Here is an 18,442-nt window from a genome sequence, read left to right on the forward strand (position 1 = left end):
CCAAAGCTTTTGAACAGAGGATTTCCATCCTGCCTCCTGCCAGCAGTTCAAGCCCTCAAAGTGAAAATCCTGTGAGATAACATCTTCAAAGTAGTAGAATTGGAGGTAATTTCTCCAAAGCACTGTATTTAAAATAAAAATAAGAATAAATCACTCTACCTAAAGGGGCATACCTTCTTCAGATAGCTAACTCAGAAGGGCATTACACTTGTGAAATTTGACATTAGCTACTGCTCACTGAGAAACACATCCAGAATCTTAATTTGAGAGGGGGAGGGGGAAGGGGAGAAGAGTGATTGGGAAAATGAACTGCTGGCAGGGCTGCAGTGGTGCTGTGCTCCTGGTGACTAATGAATCTTTGCCCTCTCAGTGGCAGCAAACACGCACAACTGCCTGGCCTTGGGAGCCCCACAGTTACTGCTGGAAGGATCACTAGGAAATGGAAGTGAAGTACAATTCTTTGGTGTTGCACATAACAAACTGAAAGGGATTTATTGGCATTATGTAGTTTTTTACCACTTGCTAGTTAGAAAGATGTATCTGCAATTCCTTCAGTTCTGTGCAAATTTTTTGCATTAGTTTGAAAAAGAAAAATTATTTCAAATGTTAAAAATATGGGCAGTACTCCCTCTAAAACACCTGGGCTGCTCTGTTTATACTCTTTGGAGAAACTGAGCCCAGGCTTGAGGTAAGAGCTGTTGTCCAAGCAATGCCTGCTCTTGCTTTATCCTTTGCTGGTATATTTGGCATGCTCAGCAGCACACAAGGGATTGTGTGCACAGTCCTGAATCCTGCAGTAGCTGACTGGAGATGCTAAGGATCACACTTGGCCAGTCATGATTCTGCCAGCTCTTCCATCCTCCTAGAGAGGAAAATAATTTCTCCTGGGTTTTTTTTTCGTCAGAACTAAGCAAGGAAAAAGCTAAGGGTAGGTACATACCCACAAGAGAGCTTGGAGAAGGGTAGCAGAATTGGTGCTATTTTCTTTTTATGTGCCTTATATGTCCTCCAGGCTTCCTGCTTGGGCTTGTTGAGAGTGGAGAACAAAGGAGTTAAATGTAGTGAAACCATTTGTGTGTTCCTCATAGTTAAAGCTACACAAAGAGATCAGTTTGATCAAGGTCCTTTGTATATTTAAAATAGAAGTGTAACATCTGATATCCTGACACAGCTTATCCACAGTGACAGTGCTGACAGAAACGTACAGGGATGGTGAGGACACTGTCGATTGGCAGAACAAAAATAAATCTGTCTTGCATGTCTTTTTACAAAGCCTAAGGAAAGGGCTGTTTCAATAAAATATTTTCATGATGGATACAGTAGAACATTTGAGATTTTAGTTCTGTTTTGCATTTGCTTTTTGTAAACACATTGGTTTACACTGGCAAACTCTGAAGGTCAGAGACCCTGAAGAATTATGTTTGTGCAATGGCTTTGTGGAAGGACCTGGTCAGTTTGGGGTGATGGCTCATGATGCCACATGAATAACTAAACTCACCTGTGCAGGCTGAGTGAAGTGGAAAAAGTGTCCACATTGTGCAATGTTACATGCAAAGGATTAAAAGGTAATGAGAAAAGTATTTAAAAAATGTTAATGCAATTATTTTTTTTAAGAACAGTGTATTTCAGTGTATTCTGCTGCCTGTGTTAAGTCTCCCACCTGTTACTTGCTGTGTGCCTCAGAGGGTAACCCTGGCAGCTGCAGTGCTGTCACTGTAGGCAGAGGGATAAAGGCACCTGACTGCTTTTGGTTTGTGTGTTCACAGTTCTTGTGTGCAGCCACGAAGGAAGCAGCCGGAGATGTGGGGGACAGGGGGACCTCCTTTCTGGTTCTCTTGGCGTCTTGGCACACTGGGCATTTGTTGCTGGAGCTGAAAAAACAAATGGGTATGAATATTAATTAATAACTTAATTGCTGTGAGTTTGTGTTCACCTATGGCAACTGTTGTAGACCTGCTGTTATATGAATTCCAAATGAAATTGGAGATTTTGGTAAGAAAGTATACATGTACTTTAAAAAAGTATAAGGGTGTTCTAGAACAATCTACATAACAGTAAGAATTATAATAAGACAAACCTTTCAGTAATCTAACATCTCCCAAGTCTGAGGCAGAAGAAGAGCCTCTGGATCTGTTCATAAGGACATTTATGTATGAGGTATGTGTTTTCAAAACTTTGGAATGTAGGCAGAAAGTAGAAAGGATAAATACGTGGTAGTCATTGGCAATAACATCTCTGTAATTCAAAAGACATGTTGTTTGGCTTTGTTTTTTTTATTTTGGTGAATCCTCCTGCTGTGTAATTCAGGGGAGCAGGTATGTTGAAACTTGCAAATAAAATACAATTTCAGAGAGAGTAAATCTTTTAAGGCCAAATGGCAGTCCACTCTGGTTGTACATAAAGCAGCCATGCAGATGGCTTTTGGCTTTTTAGTTAAATGATGTCAGTTCCTGCTGAACTAGCTGGTTCAGATAGTCATGGAGTCTTTCTGTGCAAGCATCAGCTTCAGATAAAGTGGAAAGGAATGTTAGCAGTCAGGGAGTTACAGTTCCTTTTCTCAGTAGGTCAGGGGCTATGGAAGCTTGAGGAGTGCAGACCTGTAGTCTTTGGGATGCTGCATGTGCACAGTATCAGATATCCCTGGGAGTTATCCAGGCTGTGTTTTTGTTACCACAAGGGCACTGCACAAGGTGCCTCAGGCTTCAAAATTCTGAAGTCTAACGTACACAATCTTGGTTTCCTTTGTCATTCTGGGTATCTGAATTTGCAGCTGCCACTAAAGGAGGAATTCTGTTTTAAGTCATTAAAAGAGTGACTTCATTTTTGCATGGGGTACAGCACAGCAGTATTAAACTGTTGGAGAGATTAGCAAACACAGCATGTGTTTTCCAGGCTCTCCTGACTTGAGCTCCTGTGGCTTTTCTAAACAGCTCGCTCCGAAACTCCTTTATTTTATAGATGAAGGAAAAGTACAATTGGCATCAGCAGTGCATTGTGTGTCCTGCAGTGGTGTTAAGGTGACCCTTCACAGACACCTGCTGTACCAATCCTGCCTACCTCATGTGTTGCAGGAAAGGAGGAGCTTTTTGGGTTCAGTGAGTCAGGGCATCCAATTGGAGACTGCACTGCAGGCAGCCCAGCCAGTCCTTCCAGCTTGTGCCTGCCTCTGGCATTTCAGAATGGGTCTGTACAGAGAGGTTTTCAAGCACTGACTTTGTGCTGGCTTTCAGGGGTGCTTGTGGCACAGTAGGTAGGATTCCTCACTTGAGAATGCTGATGTGTTTGGTGCTTTAGCAGCTTTGAGCCCAGGAGCCTGTACACAGCTCATGTTTCAGAGCAGTATTTGGGCATCCAGGATTAACTCTCAAGGTGTCTTAAATACTCCTGCACCTTGATGAGTACATGGAGATTTTGTTTAGGGTAGCACCTAATTGTAAAGTCATGTCCTGCTTTGTCTGTGTTTTACATTGGGATCCTTCACAAAACTCTCACTTGGCAGGAGTCAGGAGGTCTTCAGTGTGTTCCAGGCAGCAATGCTCAGCTGAGGTTTCTGTGAGGTCTTTGTGAGGTTTCTGATCGGCCAGACCTGAAGCACAGCACTGGCTGCTGAACTGTTCTGCAGTTGTTTTCTGTTTTAAGGCAGCAGAAGTGACTCCCATGGCCCAGCCTATGAAAAGATGCTCTGGAGGTGAAGGGTGGAGGTGGCTCTGGAGTGTGCTGGCTTCTGTGGGGGAGGTTCAGCATTGCAGATCTCGGTCTGGTACACTCTTGGGCAGTTCATAAGTGTGTAGGAGGCATTACAGCAGTGCTTTAGCTTGTGTTGTGGTCTTCACTTGCCACTGTACCCCTTTTAAGGTGATCTAATGAAGGCCCTGGAGCAGTCTTTATGGCCCTCCTGAAAATCATCTCTTGTCTGCATCCCCACCTCTGCAAGACAAAAACTAAATGGAGTTACCCAGAGAATGGAGAGGAAAGGGGGTTGAAAGGCTGTCAGGTGAGCCTTCAGTCTTCCTCTGAAGGAGAGCATGAAGCTTCACATCAGTTAAACTAGACATGGAACACCTTCCCCACTTTTTAAGCCTGTTGGCCTTTTGGGTGCTTTGGCCCTGGTGGTGTTTCTCATCACATGCTGTGCCATGGGTAGGAAAGAATTTAATTTAAAAAATTCAGACAAATTTAGTGCAAGAGTGAGAACATGTTTGCTTAAGAGGCCTTCCTGGCACTGATAACATTTATGGGTATTAAGATGATGTCCACCACCTCACAGATTGCACAGAAGCGTTGGGATTCTCTTTATAATGTTGTTCTTTGGTTTCTTTCCTTTCAGTCAAAATCCCTTTCTAGTGGCTGCATTTGGAGCTTGCTCTCTCACAAGGCAGTCTAACCAGCAAGCTTTTCAGAAATTTGGACGTTCAATGACAGCCTCTGACATGGTTTCAGAAGTTGGAACAGCTTTTAACAAACTTTTTGAAACCTGAAGCCAAAGCAGCAGAGAAGAAGAAAATGTACAAGCAAGAGTAATTACATGTACCGTAGAATTTACATAATGCACCCTTTCAAGTACTGTAGCAGCATTGGTATGTTAGGTAGATTTTTTTATTTTTAAGAATAGAAAAATATGATTAATGTAGATATTTTTTAAGAGTTTGGGATACAAAAATGTTTTGGCTGAAATAAGCTGTAGTTGCAGATCTGTTATAATATAATAAAACTGAACTGAAAGTATTCCTCTGTTCTTTTTGATAGTTATTGAGCAATAACTAAAGTGTGAACAGCAAAAAAAAAAATGCACTTGATACTTAGAAGAAATTCTTCCACCAGCTCAACTGAATTTCTTGGATTTCACCAAGGTTGTCACTTGTCATTCTTAGACCCTCTGTCTAGAATTAGCTATTGCACTTCATTTTTTGCCATGCTAGTAGAATAAGAAGCAAAAAGTAAGCCTCTTTGGAAAGGGAATGCATGAGAGTTGCTGTAGATTTTGAATGTAATTAGTTGCCTTTTCCCATTCCCGGTCCTAGAGGCAGCATTCATTTAGACAAGGCATCCCTTCCTGCAGTGTCTTCTTATTTTTTTTAAGTTCCCCCTTGGCAGAATAAAGATATGCTATAGTTATCTTGGCAGTAAAATTCATTAAACAATAATTAGGCTTGCCTGGAAAAGAAATAAATTTCTGTTTCTTTATCTGGTCTTGACTCAGCACAATGAACTTGTGAAATTGTCATTTGGAGAGGTACTAGGTGGGGCACGAAACTCAGTGATACCCAGCAGAACTGGTTCAGCTCTCAGTGATCATGGAACAGTGAAGTGCTTCTAAAACTGCAGCTGCCTGCTGGGTTAGAGCTCAGAGCAGCCCAGCACACAGATCTGTAGGTGGACAGCAGTGAGCCAGCAGGAATACAACTTGGAGGAACAAAAGGCAGCCCAGGGCTCGTACCTGTGCCTTCACAGCACACTGCAGGCAGCATGTGCTGCAGGTCAAAGGCAGGAGCAGAAATGGTGGTCTGTGTTTGAGCTTCAGGTGCAGTCCTTAGCACTGCAAAAAGCAGAAGATTTTAGAGCAAAAAGCATAGAGGCTTTTACTTATCTTTGCAGGACAGACAGCCACTGTCAGGGCCACACTGATCTGGCACACTGGCAGAGCAGGCAAGCATTAGGTGTAAAGCAGAACTTCTGTGGGATTTTGAACAGGACCATTCCTTAAATTTTTGGAGATTTAGTCAAAGCTTGTAGAGATTGAACCTGACTGGAGAGGGAGGCAAGTTCATGCAAAGTAAATTTAAATGGGTGCTGCCCTTGACCTTCCACTCCAGCTCCAAGAGTTGCTGCTCATTAAAGCTCTGGAACAAGCACATAATGCATCTGGATCCTGCAGGGGATGTTTCTTGCTCAGCACAGCCACCCCTGCAATGCTCTCAGCTGGAATGTGGTGTCTCAGACCAGTCAGACTGTTCTCATTCCTTGCAATAGCTGCCTGCAGAAAGCACCCAGAATCAGAAAGGCTACTCCAAGTATTTCCCTTCAGCCCTTAGAGTTGGTATTTATGGATGCACTGTGACTACTACCTCACCCTGATGCATTTTTCTTTTTCTTATTAAACCAGTTACCTATTTTTAAAATAGGTTTTTAAATGTTTGCTTGTGTTGCTCTATGAGGGTTCACAGACTACTCTTAAGAAATAAGGTTTTAGTGTTTAATTTAAGCAGTTTTGTAAACTGTCTGCATCTTTGAGGAAACTTAAGCTATTAATCCTCCCCTTAAATGTATTTGAGAAACCTGACTACTTTTAAATGAAATCAGAAAGTTAAAACTGATTTTTAAAACAGCTGCTGCCTTTAAAATAAGTGATTTTTTTCTTGTAATTAGAACATCAGTGGTATTATAATGATGAGTAGGCGAAGTCAATCAATTAACAGAGCTCAGTACAGATTTCAACTTGCCCTGTTTTAAAGCTACACAGAAGTTGTAACTCCGTTATTCACTAATGTATACGAATTGTTACAATTTTTAAACATTCTGGAAATGTAGCAGTTTCTTTTGGTAGGAAATAAAAATAATAGCAAATGGACTGGACTTTGTTTGGTGTGTGCTGATCCCATTTCCCACAGCAGCTGAGCTGCTGCTCACCATTCACTCTGTTTTGCTGGAACAACACTGCCACGAGAAAATGTACAATACCAGCTGTGTCAAATAAGCACCTGTGCCCCAGTGCTGAATGAAGAGACACCCCACTCTTCTCCTGAAGTGCAGATAATGGAGAAAGGGAGCAGAAAACAAGCTACACATTCTATTCTCAACAGTATAAGAGAAAGCCTTTATCCTTATGAACAGACACTTTGAAAACACACAAGTGCCTTGTAGATGAACCCATGTTTTTGGTTCTTACGTTTTTGTAAACTGATTTAAAGAAAGTGCAGGTACCAGGTAAGTACCAGCCCTGTATCAACACAGGCCCTAGAACACAGCTCACCTCAGGTGTAAGAGAGGCTCTGCCCATACCCACAGCAGCCATGGCCAGCAAAAAGGTAACTGAACAGGTAAAAACTAAATATACTTTATACTAATATATATATATCTCCTAATTTTATCTTCCTAATTCTGGAGAGATCCTGAGCGTGCTACACTCCCAGTGCTAGAGAAGTCTCCTTGTATTCTGTGCAAAAGCAAACAAAAGTACCAAGCCTTACAGGTAACTGGATACCATCATATTACAGGTAAAGGTTTCACAGGATCAAAGCAGCACCACTGCAATAAGGAAATACTTTGAGGTTAAAAGTATCCCCCATTCCTATGTCTGAGAGGAACAGAATTGTCAGACCAAAAGGCATAAAACTCAAGTGTTTTCATCTTAAAGACAGGCCTAAGTTCTTGCCTCTGCCTTCACAATGTTTAAACTCTGTGTCAGGTCAGCAGCACGGGCTGAGGGCAGGTGACACAGCCTTTGGGCTGGGGCACTTCCTGCAGCAGAACAGACCCATGCCTCATGGTGTTAAATCAGCTCAGCTGCTCCTGTGCTGCCTTGCACTGTGGGTGCTTCCACCACCTGTGCTGCAAGGCCTGTATTTATTTACCAAATACTAGTGCCAACAGTTTTCCTCAAATTACATGCTATCCTTTTTAGCCATTCTGTTCAACAGATTTTATTTTGAAAGAATTAGTATTTACAACAGTTGCTGAAGTAGCTGAAATAAAAAACAAGTCCAAGGATGAAGGATCAGCTTTTTTTCTCAGTCTGCTTCTCTGTCTGCCCTCCTTCCACAATTTCCCAGGTTGAAACAGCAGCTCTGTCCTGTAAGAGAAAGTAAGCAGGTCAGTCCAGCCCAAGTGGATCACAGGTTTTTTAACCAAGATTCACTCAGCAAAGCTGCTCATTCAGTTGAGCAAAAGAGGTGGGAATATAATCTCACAGGAATGCCACTGCTACTAATAATGCTCAGAGTTTTAAACAAAACTAGACAATTTTTCCTAGCTCAGAGGGAAGAAATACAGAGTAGAAATGTCACCTCTTCAGCATGGAATGCTGCAGGGGAGTGCAGCCTCTCACATGAGTAGCTACACTCAACTCATGCAATTGTATTTTCAAGTCTCAATGGCTCACGTTCCTTAAAAAACACTCAATACGTATGAATGTATTGCTGACCATGTCTGATCTGAACTCAGGACAGAAGCCTGTTGATTTTAATCTATCTAATGTGATACTGTCATATTTCTGAAAGGCAATATTACAGCTAAATTGAACATTCTATTTAGAACCAGCTGTTTGCAATGGTTGAAAATTAAAGTTAATCTGAACATTGACACACAATGATGTTCCATGAGTGCTGACTCATGAGAGCAGCTGGAATTGTTGAATCTTTTTTTACATGAAAATGAAAACTTTTTGATGCCTAAATACATTTCACTTGGTAGCACAGCTTCCAAGCATGCCACAATGACAAGAAAAGACACATGGATTTTTTTAATCAGTCTGCTGCAAGATATGTAACTTCAGCCAACATCCTTTGCAATGACCAACCTGACAGAAGAGACCAGACTAGGGAAATCACAAGCTAGAACCTGAAAGAGGAACTACCCTTTCTACAAAGCTGATTTTTAAGAAAATTAGGCTTCTATTCAAGCCACCCCTTTCCTGCCCTGCCTCCAATCAGGGGGGTCCCAGTCTGCACTGGATGGAGCTGAGGCTTGTCTGCTTCATCTCTTCTGCTGCTTTTCCACCTGCACATGGACTTCAGAAGTTGCTGCCTTGCTTGAGCCTCACGTGACAGAAGGCAGTGTGTTGGCATTAATGCATGAATGGTGTGAGGCTCAAACATTTTGTGGAAATGAGGGGCTGGGCAGAAATGAGAAATTCACATAACTTCCTCAAGCAATCATTAGGCAAGCAGGACCCCTGTTAGGTGCTGTTCTACCAGGGCATTTTTGGCATCAGCTGCCCCAGCCAGGCAGACTCATGCTGAGCAAGAGGGTGGGGAGAGTCCTGCTTTGTGTAGGCTGTGTCTCCTTGCACACATGATTTAGTGAGCCTGTGTGAAGAATTGCAGAGCTGCATCACTCAGCTTGCAGGACTCTTTGGGATCTGCAAAAGCAAGGTGTAAACTAACTTCACAACACTCCTTCAGACACTTCCACTGTATCAGCAAAAAAAAGCAGGAGTTCAGCTTTGGATGCTTGCTCTGTGTGTGCTCCTAAGTGCATTTGTGCTTTGTCTTCTGGAGCAATCTAGTCTGGGTCAAATTATGCTGAGCTTCATGTTATTAAATTTTTTTTTTAATGAATGGAATGGTTTGAATCCTGGCTCATTTGTAGGGTTTTCAAATGTAAATCTCCTTAAAAACAAACCAAAACAGATCTGCAAAAGGATGGAGGTGGAGCTGCAGCATTTTCCCAATAGATGAAAAGGCAGGCTGCTTCTCCAAGACTTTGTCTCAGCACAGTTGTTTGGATTTGCAACTTGCTTGGCAGGTGAGTGTAGTGGGGATTTACAAACAAGTTAAAGGAAGCAGATGTTGCAGTTTCCCTTTCCTTCCTCAGCTGCAGCTCACCACCACCAGCACCACGCCCTGGCCCTCACCCCGGATTGTGCCGGCACGTTCGCTGCCACCCAAGAGAGGAGAGCGCCGACCGCGCTGCGCTGCAACAGGAGCGGTGACCAGTGACAGCCCTCAGGCTCAGCAGCTGGAGCATGTGTGCTGTCACTCCCTGATGTCACTGTGCTTTCCATCCTCCCACTGGTGGAACTATGGAACCAGACCTGCCAGCATCCGTTCCCAAGGAAAGGAAAAATGGACAGTATAAACTGGATGGAGGGAGAGAATGCAGAGGATTATTCTGCACTCAAGGAGCAACACTGACCCTCACCTCACAGAAGCAAGAAGGGCAATGACCAAGAGGAACTGGAAGAAGCAGCACTTAAGGAAATAATGCAGGTCCTTGGAAGAAGGAGAAGGCAGTAATGCCATAGAGGGTCTTCTCCCAAGCCAGAGATGCCATTGAGATAATGGAAAAGAACACTGGCATTAGGTGTAGGCTAAAAGTAGAAAGCAGGAAGAGAGAGGAGTGGTACAGGAATTGGGCAGAGTCCCCATGGCTCAGGAACAATTGGAAATGAAGCTGCTGAAGATGGAAGAGGCTTTCTCATGAAGACTTATTTTTTGTGGGAAGTGTGGGCTAGGTAGAAGGAAGGCATTATTTTCACAAGTCATCTTGCTTTACTTTCCAGTTCTTTTGCAATCTTTAAAGCTGCACACATTACTCACACCCTTCCTTCTGGACTGAACTTGGGCAACTTAGAGATTTCTGAATATTATGAGATTATTAGTGGCTTGCATGGAAACACAACAACAAGGCTGAGGGGGAGCAGAAGAGAAGGCAGCAGAAGAGAAGTATAGCCAAACAAGGGCTTGACTTCCACCTCCTGCTACTGCAGTCGCACAGGGAGCAGGGCACCACACCACAAGCTGCTGAAGGGGAATGAAGGACAAAAATATGTGTTATCTTAAAAAGTGATTGAGAGTCTCACAAAGAGAGTTACTGTCTTCTACCTTGATGTGGATTCCAAAGGCAGCAAGGTCTCCACGCAGACTGTCACAAGCCTCCAAGAGGGGCTTTCTCTCCTGCATTAACTGCTTCCTCTTTTCCTTCTGCTCCTGTTTGGATCCCTGGGCTCCTGCTGCACCCTCCACTGGCGCAGCGTCCGCTGCTTCAGGCAGAGCCAGCGCGTAATGCCGGACCTTGGAGCGGAACCTCACCAGCTCTTCAATGACACTGGAGAGCACTGCAGACTTGTCTCCTCCCACAGCCACCTAGAAATCAAACAGAGGGCTTTACAAACATCTGAGATTAAAAAAATCAACCCCATCTCCATAGCAATGCGACTTTATCACCTCTCTTGGTTGTGCATCTTCAATATATTGGTAGGATTAAAATGTCACTGTCTCACTAATGCTGGACAAAAAGTTACAGTGGAGTCACACTTGGGAGTAATTCAGCATATTCCTGCACAAGAAAGCATTTACCTTGGAGCAGAGTGCTCTCACGTGAACACAACACACAGCATAACCCAAGTGGGGAACTCATCTCCACAGGAAACCCCGGATACGCCAGAAACGTACGTAACTTAAAAAGGGATCTGACAAGTTAATGTAAAGAAAGGCCTGGCAACAGGAATCCAACACAGCAAGGGAAGCCTAGCCACCAGCTCAGACAGCTCCTTGGCTCTAGAAGTCCAAAGACAGAGAACACATCAGCCCTTTACTTTGTCTGAGCTCCAGACCTCCTTCAGGAAACACAAACCAGGAAAAGTAAGTATTTTGCCCTTAAGTCTCCAGTCCATCCTATCCTTTCTCCCTTCATCTTTAGAAACCCTTCCCAAATCCACAGAACTTTCATCTGATCCACATTACCCAAAGTTTCAGCCACTCAAAAAAACCTGAGAGAAGCAGCAGCTACTGCACCCAGGGCATGGATATTTCCTGGCTGCAGCCAAGCGCCTTCCTCCCCTCAGCCACTTCCAAGCTTCCCTGGCCTCCTCTGGCTTGGCAGGAGTCTCACTGGTCAATGCTCAGCAAAGGAACAGACTCAGTCCTGCTCCAACAGCTGCCAGGATGGGAGCTTGGCAGTCAGCTGAAGAGGAAGGCCACTCCTCAGCACTGGCACAGCCAGGCTCCTGGTCTTGCTCTTGGCAGAGACACCATCTCTGTTTCTCATTAGAGGCAAACTCCCAAGGGGAGGAAAAGGAAAAACCTCCAAGAAACAAGAGAACCTCACCGCAGTGTTTTATCACTGGGACACGAGAGTGGGAGCACAAAGCACACCAAGGCCACGGGCAAAGCTCCTGGCAGCAACATCATCTGGGAGCAGAAGGGCTGCTGAGTAATTAAAGTCAGAAGGGTCTGGGTTTAGTCACCAAACAGCAGGATGGAAATGAAAGGGAGCAGAGCTTCAGAGGTCACAGACAAAAAAGAGGAGCAGGAGGAGGAAGTGAGGGGGAAGCTATTGAAGATAAGAGTGTGAAATGCAGTGAATTCCTCAAGCTTTCAAAACATGTAACCATACTAAAGAAGTTTAAGAGATTGAAAAAGGTAATAAATCTAAGTGTCAGAAACACTCCACAGTAACCTGTGGCAGGATAAATAGTTAAATACAGAAGGGAAAGCCACAATGATGGGAGCAAGAAACATGCCTCTAGAAACACCACTGAAAGAGGTCAAACCAGGCACCTACTGGAGTTAGAGCCTTCAAAAGGAAGAGCAGCTTTAGGAGATGAACCAGTCTGCCACATAAAACAACCTCTCAGGGCTGATCTCAAATTTCTGGCCCTTTCTTACTCGACAGACTGGCCCCAGCTGCACCTGCAATACACTCAACACTGCACTCTTTGGGAGAGCAAAAGCTTCCCAGCTCTAAAGCAGGCACAATGGTTTTCACTCATCACCTTTCCACATGGATCCATCTTACCTCCCTGTGGATAAGATCTTCTCTTGCCAATGCAGAGAGAGAGACAGGCTCTCTTATTAATACAGCCACCAGACTGAGATGAGCCATTCCTTAGCATCCCCACTGATACTTCAGAAGCACAGGCAGCTACATTAGGCTGATTAGCTGAGATGAATCCCAGCTCAGGAGCAAGACAGACCCACAGGCTACATGCAAACATCCAAACAAGGGGGCCCAAACACTGCTGCCTGTATCCTCTGCACTGTCAGCACAGCAGTGTCCAGGCCAGGCAGCCCTCTCCCACACGTGGCAGCACCCACTGTGGTCAGGGACTGCTCCTGGCAAGCTGCATGCCTGGGGCTACCTGGCTAAGAGGCATGAAAGGCTGGATGCTGAGCTGTTCTGGCTGGTCTCAGAGTCAGGGAGCAACTCCTACACCATTTTATTTACTAAACTGTGGTAGCCCATGGACCTTTCTGATGAAGATTTTGACAGATTCCTTTACTGCAAGGTGAAAGAGCAGAGGAACAGAGAGGAGTCTGATGAGCTGCTCCTTTCTTCCTGCTTATCTCAGACCAGCATCTTCTGCTGATCCTCCTGCCACACAGAGAAAGGGACTAGCACAGCCTAAAACAAAGAAAAGCATTCAGATACTTGTTTCAGCAAAAATATAGGTGCAGCAGATGCCTGCATACAGACAGCCCAGAGGAATCTGGAGGAATGACTTTGCCATCCAGCTAACAAAAAAATGTAAATGTTCAGTATGCCACTAAAAATTAACATGCAAACTATGGGCTGTGAGGAGTAACACACAGCCAAATCACATCCAGACACTGTTTTGAAAGAAATTTTGTGAGAAAATCCATGGAGGCAAACTAAATAAAAACATTTACCACTATACTGCCTGATTTTCAAAGGATGAATAACGTTACATTTTCTTACTCTCTTGTCCCCCTCCCCAAAATAACTGTTCTGTTTTGCAGAACAGTTTCTCTACAGAAAGTTTTCCACTGCTTTGCATTCAGCTGCATATTTGAGCAGGAGAGGAGCAAAGAACACCCTGCTATTCTCCAACACCTTGTGTCATTTTAAATGCTTCCATACATTGGGATATCACCCCCATATTGATGACTCTTCTTCCCATTCAGTACTTTGCTTTGAGCTGTTCTCTCCTTTTTTTTCCCTCTCCCCATTCCTATCTTTCCAAGAACTAGTTATGTAAGCTCATTGTCCTCCCCTCCCCACATCCTCCCCATGGCTCAAGGCAGAGCAGCCCCTTCCCCTGGCTTTCTGCAGAGGAGTGGGACCCCTCACAACTGCAAATATTCACACAGCTATCAAAGCCACCCTGGATGCAACCATCAGGAAGAAGAGAAAAAGCTGAGGAAAGCCAGACATAACAGGACGATGTAACTGCCTCCAATGCTAACTTTTTCTTGTTTCATTCCTCAGTCTTTCATTTCCACAGCAAAACTGGTACAGAAGTCACATGGGAACACCTCCAAGAACTAAAAAGCCCCCATTTTGTTCCACCTGCTCGTACACTCTCCTAAAACATCAGAGGAGAAAGTGCAAGCAGTGCAGAAAGGTTTACTAAAACCATAAATAACTTTGTTACATCCCATGCTTTCAGAAAGCACTCTATGAAACACTGGGGCTGCTACCATATCCTCGAACACATAGAAGAGATATTTCATTACCTGTCTTTCCTCAAAGGACATCCCAAGGGCACTGAAAAAGCCTTCAATATAGGAAATAATGCTTCCATACACAACAGAGCTTCTAGGAGATCCAGCATCCTGTTAAGAAAACACTCAAAAGAGATTGTCCAGTCAATACATATTACAGAGCCCAGCATCTCTCTGCAGCTTAGTCCACAAGGGAAAACTACTACTAATTATAAAGATCTACCTCTATCAGGAACACCTGCCCAGACAAGCAATCTTACAGAGATACAAAAGCACCTCACAGCACAAAGGGAAGGGATTTAAGTAAGCAAGGGAAGGGAAGAGCTGATCACCAGCCTGTGCAGCAAGAAGAGATGTGAGAAGCTGCCACACATTACACGTGTGCAGTAAATTAGAACTAAAAATAGCACTTCTGGGCATGAAAGGGCTGTGTGTATGGAAACAAAATAAAAAGAACAAAATCCCACATTCATGGACACCTATAATATAAAAGATTAAAACCAAATTCTTTGAGTATCTTATTGATTTGATCCATGTGGAGGCCCCTTTGAGATAGTGTATGGCATTTTGTCATGCCCTGGTAGCAGCAGCAATCAGCAGCAGCAATACAATAAGGATTAAATGACAGACTGAGGAGCCATTTAAGAGACTAACCCCTGTCTAAAAAATAAGAGTGATGACATGCACAAGCTAATCAGCAGCTGGTACTGGATTTTATCTGACATCTTCACTAAGGCCTGAGATAAGCTATAGTCTAAAATGTATAGGAAGGTCTGAACTGGGAGGAGCTGGAGCAGGCCACTGGGAGAAAGGAGCAGGAGTGTGCCATCTAAGGTGGGAAATGCTTAGCAGGAAGGCTAAAGAGAGGAATAAGTAGTTATGTGGATTTACTCACAGTTCTTAAGGAATTTTACTTTACTACACATGTAATGAAGAGGGAACACTTCCAGACAGCTGGGATGTACCCAGAAAAGCTCCACCACCTCAACCAGAAATCCAAGTCAGCTGCCCCACAAATATCCCATCCCATTCTCAACAAAACAACTGACAGGAGGAATTCGGGGGGAAGAAGCAGTGACTGACAAAATGGGGGTAGTTGTATCTAGGAGTGGCAATGCCATTACAGATCCCTGCTGCAGAGTGTTTCAGGTCAGGGATTCACTCAGATTGTAAAGATCATTTGTAATGATAAGGCTAAGGCTAATCTGTAAAGATTTGCTTATTTGTAAAGATAAGGCTAAAGACAAAATTGAAAGCCAATGCCAAAACCAGACCAGAGTGAGGCAAGATTTCTAAACCAACAGGTTAATTCTCTCTTAAAACCAGTTATTATCACGTACACAACATTTCTTTCACTGCACAAACATGGTGAATATGATGACACCAGTACTCAAGGAGCACAGCAACAAGGCTGAGGTGCTCGCCTTGAGTGATAAAGGGAGCTGTGGGTAAATGGAGAACCCAGAAGTGCTTCAGACTGTGTTTATTGCTCAGATCTTGTCCTTACCAGATTCTTTATTTGAGTCAGTATGAGAGATCTTAACAGGGTCTTAACTTGCCAAAAGCCATCTGAAGACAGACTCGTGCTGATGCCAGTTACAGAAGACAGCAGAAGCCACTCAGTCCCCAGCACTGAACTCACCACCAAGACTGTCCAGTGCACCTGGGGCTGCTGGCCAAAGCTCCTGCAGCAACCACCCCACACCCTTCCCAGTTTAGCTTAATTTCTGTGCATGGGTATTAAGCAAAGAAGCAGTGTAAGAACAGAGAATCAGCACTAAAATTAGCAGCAGGTCACAACAGCCTCAGGACTTCCAAAAGCTTAGGTATAAGCAATACAGGGTAGCAGGAAAGAAACATCCTCTGGACACAACAGAGCACAAAACAATAGCCATGCACAATTCCTGTGATAGGGTCAGGACAAATGGGCTCCATTAAGGTCAAAAATTTATGGAGCTTTGTTTCTGCTGGTTTCTTATGTGAACAATAAACTAATCTGTCTGCATTAAGCAGTAGGACAGTGGACAGCTGTCATTTTCTGATCTCTGTATCCTAATGGGTTACCTTAGTAACAGCCTTAAGCTGTCTGTTGCCATGGTGAATGAGGTCCATAATTGCTGCAACAGCCCTGGAGGTGTCAAAGTCATCTGCAAACGCAGCCTTCACGGTTACTTTTGTGTTGGCTAGCCTTCAAGAAGAAAAGGTAACATTTAAGATAAGACAAACAAGATGCCAGCAGTATTCATCAGCCATTCAGCCAGAGGGAGTCACTGAAAGGACACTGCCATCTCCTTCCCAGCTGTCCTGTGATGGGCAGTGCTGCACTCATCAGGGAGAATACATCTTTCTGCTGTGAAGGGAAAAATTTGATGCATGTCAAAATCCTAATGTTACAACCATTCAATAAATATACATGGCTAATCAGAGGGGCCAACAACAACAGAGCAAAGTTTGCCTTAAATCATTTAAAAACAGATGGAAAATGAGACTGATATTAAGCATATCAAAGATCTTACTGAGTTCTGTTTTTTTTTCCAGCAGTCCATTAATCATGCTAACAGCATGCTTCTCTTCCAAAGACACATCACAGGCAGCTCTCCAGTGCCTGGCAAGGAAGCTGTCCTGGGGCTGTCCAGGAATCCTGCTGGCAGGATCCAACTCAGAACCAAGCACTGCCTCCTCATTTCCCAGGAGAGCCCAACCCCAGTCCCAAGGGATTGCACTCACCATGGCCCAGATGGAAGGGTCCAGTAGGACCATTTGTGTAACAGTACCAAAAGCCAGTGGGCAACCAGCACTGATCAGCACAGAACCAGCAGCTGCAGCCACTTGGAGAGGGAGATGAGAGAGCAGCAGGGATAAATGGGGAGCCACAAACAGCTGCTGGCAGAGTGCTCCCACACACAGCCAGGTGAACCAGAGCTTGACAGCACTGCCCCAAGGATGCCATTTCCCAAAACAGTGCAAGGAACAGGGGAACCTCAAGCTGTCCTGGCATCTCTGGGGCTCTCCTGGGCCTTATTTTACCTGTTTTTGTACTTTTTTGCCTGGAATGCCTACCTCCCCTCAGATACTGGATGACTGCTGCTCTAATTCATTCTTCCTAACACTTTTCCCTGCAACCTTACCCCTCTCCACTGAGTATCTAACACTTCCCTAATTATGAGCTTTGTTTCATTTTGGTTGTTTTTACACCTAGGACTACACAAGTTGTGCCCTCCCACACATCCCCTACTGATTATCCATTTCAAGTTCCTCACACCTCTCAGCTTTATCTTGCACCAACAGATCTCCTGCAGCCTCCTGCCTGAAGGATTTGCTTTTGCCAAATACCACAGCTAATTAATGCAACTCCACTTTCCTGTAATGTGCTCCGATGCCCCTTGCAACCCTCAGTCAGTGCAGGCACAAGCTTCCCCAACAGCGAGGTGCCTGAGCCACAAGAAGCTGCCTCTCACCTCCACAGCACAGGCTGTCTCCCCTCTGACTGTGCAGCCCAGGGCTGCCTGCACTAACCATGCTTCAGGGCACTCAGTGCCCTCCTACCCTGACTCTGTGATCTGCTCTCAGCTTTGCACACAGCACATCTCAGTCCTGAAGATAATCTGGTTTTCATAATGGACTCCCAAGGATTCTCCTCAGCATTGTCAAGGTCACAACAATTGGAATTGCTTCCTGCCCTGTGACATCCCTGCCCATGGCCAATCTCTTAGTAGCCCCTCTGCAGCACACCACAGTGCCAGCCAGCCTGATTACAAATCCAGGTGCCCAAGGTGTGTCACTCTCCATTCATCCTCTTTCTTCTCCAGTCACCACAGCCCAGCTCTGCTTACAACTGGGGAGCCTCACAACTGCCACAGCTTTGCCTCCTCCATCACCCACGAGGGGCAAAGACTGTGTGAGGACAGGCACACCAGAAAAGTAACACAGATCTCAAAACCACAGTGAACTGAGGATAGCAGACTAAGAGCAAAAACAGCTGGCTAGAAAGAGAATTTTTTAAAAACCTGCCTTGTTTTTGGGCTGGGAGGGAGGACTGCTGCTTAGTCCTTCTTGTCCTGCTTCTTAAACAGGAGTCTGTCAGCCAACTACTGCTCACATAATCACAATCTTTTAAGATACAGGAAGTGCACTTACCTTTCCCACAATATGTCTTCTCTAACAGGGTCACACATCAGCTGTCCTTTTATATAAGCATTTGCATCTCTAATAAATGAGGAGATTGCCTGAAGAAGGTTCTTTGCATCTTCCATGCTCTCCTCACTAAATTCTACTGCTAAGAAAAAAGGAATCAAGGCATTACGATGGAGAGAATGTTG

General features: G+C 44.4%; 2 protein-coding genes across 7 annotated transcripts in view; one reads left to right on the forward strand and one right to left on the reverse strand.

The window, feature by feature from the left end:
- Positions 1-6,568, forward strand: part of NAXD (NAD(P)HX dehydratase) — a 51,266-nt gene extending 44,698 nt beyond the window's left edge. For all 6 annotated transcript variants that reach the window (XM_036401828.1, XM_036404223.2, XM_036403449.1 and 3 more), the window contains 2 exons: positions 1,767-1,887; positions 4,328-6,568. In XM_036401828.1, coding sequence (XP_036257721.1) covers positions 1,767-1,887; positions 4,328-4,478 — 272 coding nt within the window. In that variant the 3' untranslated portion in view covers positions 4,479-6,568. The remainder of the gene's footprint in view (positions 1-1,766; positions 1,888-4,327) is intronic.
- A 1,056-nt stretch (positions 6,569-7,624) lies between these two features.
- CARS2 (cysteinyl-tRNA synthetase 2, mitochondrial) overlaps positions 7,625-18,442 on the reverse strand; it is a 35,098-nt gene continuing 24,280 nt past the window's right edge. The window contains exons 11-15 of the mRNA XM_036380384.1: positions 18,261-18,399; positions 16,188-16,311; positions 14,136-14,234; positions 10,542-10,802; positions 7,625-7,789 (exon numbers count right to left, since the gene is read on the reverse strand). Of these exons, the coding sequence (XP_036236277.1) occupies positions 7,715-7,789; positions 10,542-10,802; positions 14,136-14,234; positions 16,188-16,311; positions 18,261-18,399 (698 nt within the window). The 3' untranslated portion in view covers positions 7,625-7,714. The remainder of the gene's footprint in view (positions 7,790-10,541; positions 10,803-14,135; positions 14,235-16,187; positions 16,312-18,260; positions 18,400-18,442) is intronic.

This window comes from Molothrus ater, chromosome 2, assembly GCF_012460135.2.
Source record: "Molothrus ater isolate BHLD 08-10-18 breed brown headed cowbird chromosome 2, BPBGC_Mater_1.1, whole genome shotgun sequence".
NCBI lineage: Eukaryota > Metazoa > Chordata > Aves > Passeriformes > Icteridae > Molothrus > Molothrus ater.